The 6,000-nt window shown below is 42.7% G+C and overlaps 1 protein-coding gene across 2 annotated transcripts in view; it reads right to left on the bottom strand.

Moving 5' to 3' along the window:
* Window positions 1–2,130: 2,130 nt before the first annotated feature.
* The window catches only part of asmtl (acetylserotonin O-methyltransferase-like), a 75,913-nt gene continuing 72,043 nt past the window's right edge, over window positions 2,131–6,000 (bottom strand). For both annotated transcript variants that reach the window (XM_041199874.1, XM_041199873.1), the window contains exon 14: window positions 2,131–2,528. In XM_041199874.1, coding sequence (XP_041055808.1) covers window positions 2,314–2,528 — 215 coding nt within the window. In that variant the 3' untranslated portion in view covers window positions 2,131–2,313. The remainder of the gene's footprint in view (window positions 2,529–6,000) is intronic.

Below are 6,000 nucleotides of genomic sequence, written 5' to 3'. Positions count from 1 at the left end.
GCCATCTGAACAGGCCAATTAGGGATGGGCAATAAATGCTGGCCTGGCCAGTCATGCCCACACCCCATAAATGAAAATTTAAAAAAGCAGCATCTATGAAAAGACTTGCAGTATTAATGTAGCTCTTCACTAGTAAAAACAATGTTTTATCTGCAATAGCATTGGCTTCCTTTCAATAGCTGACCCTGCCTTTCTGAAGCTAGGATGACGGGTTTGAGGAGTGTCAATATTTGTAAGGGATTCTCCCCTCTCTTCTCCTATCCCCTGTGCTCTTGTAAAGGACCCTGCTGGAAAGGGACTGCGTGGGAGAAATTTTCACTCGGCGGACGGGCATGCGCCCGATCTGCTCAAGCGTGAAATGATGCGCGTCGACGTTGGCCGAGTATGCCGAAGTCAACGTGCAGTCACGCAATAGTTCAGTCAGTGAGCATGTGCTGGAGTCGGCAGCGCACCCACTGACAATTAAAAGGCCTGTTAAGGCCATTAAATAATCAATTAACCCAAATTTTACACTGCCCAGCAGGTGAAAAGGCCAAGTGGCCTTTGCATTATTTTTGGAAGCTTCATCAACGGGCAGCATGAGGTTTCCAAAAGCAAATCAAAAGTTTTATAACATGTCCCTGTTCATGTGACAGAGTCACATGAGGGGGCATTTTTTATTACATTTTTATTTTTTTTTTAAACAGCGCTTGATCTCCCTGAGGATGCCCTGTTCCTCAGGGAAATTATGAAGGGCTCACTCATGCACATGCCTGAAGTTGGCACTCCTCCCCACTGCTGCTCGTGTTTCACGCTGGGCTGGCCTTAATTGGCCCACCGGTGTGGAATCGCGGTCCTGTGCCAATTGCGGGAGGCGTTTGGCTTCCCTCCCGTTCCCCAGCTGAGCCTGCATGCCAAGGGTAAAATTCCGCCCCATGTGTCAGAAGGTAGGAAACAAACAAAAATTTGCAGTGGAGCCCTGCACAATGCTCAACAGTGGGATATGCATGGTATAATGTACATGCCTGAATGTTGAAGTACTAACATACAGCACCATGGAGTGCCAGGGTTCAAAACCCCAATCATGCTAACTTCCCGTTCTTGTCCATGGAAGGTAAAAGTTGAGGAGTTTCCTGGCAGAAGAGAAGAAGGGGAGAGGATATTTGTGTGGGGTAGTAACTTATACTTTTTAAGATGTACATCTGGAGTGAGCTGTCTGGCTGCTCCCTTTGCAGCAGAACAGAAAATTCAGACTTAAAAATAGGGGAAAACTTACCTGAAATAAGAATCGCAAATAATAATATAAATAAATGGCAGCATGTGCAGGTGCAGTGCTGGTTTCTCTTTATGAAAGAAGCATAGAGGAATTGAGAAAAGAGAATCAAATTAACTGCACCACCTTCTCCATCACTATTATCACCAGTGACACCAGCACTGCCCTCTTTCCTACTTCTTATGTGCTAATACAATTCATGTGCCTTATTTATAACAATTGATCATTAACTGGGGTCCTCCTTTGATGCTGGTGCTCTATCCACATGTTGAGCAACTTCTCCATTTCCTCCAAGTGTGGATCTCTCCTACTTATAAAAGTTAACCTGGCAGTACGACTGCCAGAAACACTAACACTGGCCCTTATTTTTTCTTTAGACTGCTGATGTACCTGATTATGGATTCATTGACAAAGTATTCTTTTCCCATGGTGGCACTTGCACCATTTTTTAGTCTATCTAAGATTGTGCCTTCTTGTGCAAGTGTCATCACTTCCCAGGGATGTTTTTGGTTGGCTCTGACTCACTCATTTTCAGGAAAGTGCTGCACGGTACCTGCACTGCAAAATACTGGTCGGGAATTATCAAATCCTGTAAATCACAGCAAACCATGTGCAGTTAGAGACATCGCATGAACAGTGCGTACTTTCTACATGGGAAATACCTCGTTTTCTATGGTTTCTAAATGCTGACTTTTCTTCCTTTCGGGACCAACGTATGTTCAGGTAAAAACTTTTAATGTTTAAAACGCTGACGGGCAAAGATTTGGGGTCGCGATGGGTGATCAGGTGTACAAACACTTCCGCCTGGGTAAGCGAATTTGAGAAAGAAAAAGGTTGCGTATGGCGGGAGTTTACTGTATATAATTCAAAGTCGCAACTTAATAAAAAAAAAGCAATCATTTAATATCAAGTTCATTTTACAGAAACCACAATGTTACCAAAAGTTTAACCAACCTTACTGCCCCACTCCATTGGAATCAAGTGCTCATGTGCTCACAAATACATTTTGCCCTTCATTTAAGAAAAAGACCACCATTTATTCATAAATTGCAATGAGAAAATTATTGCTTTATACAGAAGATGGCATCCAGAAAAGCTTCTGTGTGCTTGATCTGTACAGCTGTGAAGCCATACTTATTTAAGAGCTTCCTGTACTCTGATCCACCCCTCTCTCTCCCAGCACTTTGCACAAACGTGTTGAGGGACTGAAGTGCTGCCCTGCTGGACTTGGTCTTCCGGTCACACAGCACAAGCTCAGCTAGGAGTAGGCCACCTCCTAAACATATCCAGAACAGATTAACCAATCAGCAAAAGTTCAGAACAATTTAAATTGATCAGAAATATTTCAGAACAATTTAATCAGCCAAAATAACATCACATTTTGCAATAAGTTAAAACAAAGTTGCAAAAACAATGAACAGAAAAAGAACAGAATAATGCAATATGTCTGGGCCATGGTTATGGGGAACAGGATCTCAGGCAAAGTGCTTAATGCTGTGATGATTAACACCAATGAGGAAAGAACTATATGAATATTTAGTTAAAACTGTTTATATTTGTTGCCCATCCCAAATTGCCCTTGAGCAGGTGGTGGTGAGTTGCCTTCTTGAACTGCAGCAGTCCATGTGGTGTAGGTACACCCACAGTGCTGTTGGGGAGGGAGTTCCAGGATTTTGACCCAGCAACAGTGAAGGAACGGCAAAGGAAGGAACACCAAATCAGGATGGTGTGTGACTCGGAGGGAAACTTAATTAAATAAAATTGGAATAAAAAGCAAGTATCAGTAATGATGACAACAAAGCTAGTGGATTGTTGTAAAAACACATCTATTTCACTAATGTCTTTTCTGGCATGGACTCAATGACTATCTTCTTTGCTTCAATGACAAGAAGTTACAAGCAAGTTGTTTTTGCCAAAAACTATTATTAGCAGGAATTGGTGCCAGGAATGGAGAATTTTAATTACAAGGAAAGACTGGATGGGCTGAGGTTGTTTTCTTTCAAAAAGAGGACGACGCGGGGGGATTTAAGTGAGGTGCATAAAATTAAGGGCCATACACAGGCTGGATAGGAAGGGCCCTTTTCCCTTAGCCAAGAGATCAATAGCCAGGAACACGGACATAATGTAATTGGTAGAAGGATTAGAGAGCAAGTGAGGAGAAGATATCTTCACTCAGGGTGTGGTATGGGTCTCGAATTCACGCTTCAACGGAATGGTAGAGGCAGAAATATCGCATTTTTAAAAAATACTTGGATATGTGCTTGAACTGCCATAACTTACAGGGCTATGGACTAAGAGCAGGAAAAGGGTGGATAATTCTTTGTCAGTCAGCACAAACATGATGGACTGAATGGCCTTCTTCTTGATAGAAACATGATAGGGTCCCCCTTGTCCTCACTTATCTCCCCACCAGCCTCCGCATTCAAAGGATCATCCTCCCCCATTTCCGCCAACTCCAGCATGATGCCACCACCAAACACATCTTCCCTTCACCCCCACTATCGGCATTCCGTAGGGATCGCTCCCTCCAGGACACCCTGGTCCACTCCTCCATCACCCCCCTACTCCTCAACCCCCCCTCCTGTGGCACCACCCCATGCCCACGCAAAAGATGCAACACCCGCCCCTTCACTTCCTCTCTCCTCACCGTCCAAGGGCCCAAACACTCCTTTCAAGTGAAGCAGCATTTCACTTGCATTTCCCCCAACTTAGTCTACTGCATTCGTTGCTCCCAATGTGGTCTCCTCTACATTGGAGAGACCAAACGTAAACTGGGCGACCGCTTTGCAGAACACCTACGGTCTGTCCGCAAGAATGACCCAAACCTCCCTGTCGCTTGCCATTTTAACACTCCACCCTGCTCTCTTGCCCACATGTCTGTCCTTGGCTTGCTGCATTGTTCCAGTGAAGCCTAACGCAAACTGGAGGAACAACACCTCATCTTCCGACTAAGCACTTTACAACCTTCCGGACTGAATATTGAATTCAACAACTTTAGGTCTTGAGCTCCCTCCTCCATCCCCACCCCCTTTCTGTTTCCCCCTTCCTTTTTTTTCCAATAAATTATTTCGATTTTTCTTTTCCCACCTATTTCCATTATTTTTAAATATCTTAAAATCTTTTATGCTCCCTCCACCCCCACTAGAGCTATACCTTGAGTGCCCTACCATCCATTCTTAATTAGCACATTCGTTTAGATAATATCACCAACTTTAACACCTATGTGTTCTTTTGTTCTATTGTTGTTGCCATCTTTTGATGATCTGCTTCTATCACTGCTTGTTTGTCCCTACAACCACACCCCCCTCCACTTCTCTCTCTCTCCGCCCCCCCCCACACACCTAAAACCAGCTTATATTTCAACTCTTTCTTGGACTCGAACTCAAGTTCTGTCGAAGGGTCATGAGGACTCGAAACGTCAACTCTTTTCTTCTCCGCCGATGCTGCCAGACCTGCTGAGTTTTTCCAGGTAATTCTGTTTTGTTTTGGATTTCCAGCATCTGCAGTTTTTTTGTTTTTATTTCTAAATTTTATGTTTTAGTATGCTCAGAGTACAACGTTTTGTTTCATGGAGCATAATATTAATTCAGATCATTCCAGAACAGCCTCATTTAATTTCTATTTCTTTCTCTTGCAGTCAATTTTTTCCCCTTTTCTTTTACCTCTCTGTATATTTTTTCATTACTTTTCATTTTCCGATTTCTGAAACCTGTCAGATAATTTTTTGTATTCCATTTTCACTGGTCTCAGTTTTTCAAAAACATATTCCATCTCCTTTACTTTTATAACGCATATTCACATTTTTCAGATTGGATCCTGGGTTTCCAGCAACATACATCAGGCAGCGAATCTGAAATGCTTAAACCAACTTTGAACCACAGAATGGTTACAGCACAGAAAGGAGGCCAGCTGGCCCTTCATATCCATGCTGGCTCTCTGCAAGAGCAATTCACCTAGTTTCACTCCTCTGCCCTTTTCCCTTGGCCTCACAATTTATTTCTCTTCAAGTGCTTATTCTTTTGAAAACCACAGTTGAAGCCTCCACCACATACGCAGGCAGTTCATTCCAGATTGTAACCACTCACTCGTAAAAATATTTTTCCTCATGTTGCAGTTGCTTATTTTGTCTTTCATCTTAGCGTCCTCTGCCAATATAACAATGGAGTTCCTAACAGACAAACCCCATTCTGACAGTTACAAAGCACAGAATCGTCAAACATTTCTAAGTTCCTCCAAAACAAATTATCCACCCTTTAACAACAGTAAAATAAAATCATGCAACTGGTTCTGATACTGTACTTTTCCTGCTTCCGTATACTTCATAATTTTAAACCTCACATCCGCAAAGTTAATGCAAATAGAAATACGTTCTGGCACTCAAAAAAAAACTCTGCTCATTATGTTGCTTATCTGTAACTTCCAGTTAAGTGCCTACAAATGTTTAACTTTTCTTAGGAAAAAAGAAATGCCTGATGGCCACAATCTCCTACCATCAGTTATCTGTCCCATTTGTTACACACACACACATTTTCTTTGATTTTATTTGCTCCTTTTTAATATTTTCTCAATTAGATGTCCATCTCTCCAATCTGTCACCAGCTGCCTTTCCTTTGAAGCGCCCGCCTTCAACAGACATGTTTAATCCGTTCCACGGCACTGTGCATTGCAATTCTTCAGTTCAGTGACATGATCTCGTCGGACCAGCGCTTGGGGAAACTTGCAGAAAAGTGGCGATAAGTGCAACGTTG

The sequence above is a fragment of the Carcharodon carcharias genome, chromosome 11 (genome assembly GCF_017639515.1).
Source record: "Carcharodon carcharias isolate sCarCar2 chromosome 11, sCarCar2.pri, whole genome shotgun sequence".
In the NCBI taxonomy this organism is placed as follows: Eukaryota; Metazoa; Chordata; class Chondrichthyes; order Lamniformes; family Lamnidae; genus Carcharodon; species Carcharodon carcharias.
The sequence above is the reverse complement of the archived record's forward strand: the minus strand, read 5'-3'. Positions and strand labels throughout refer to the sequence as shown.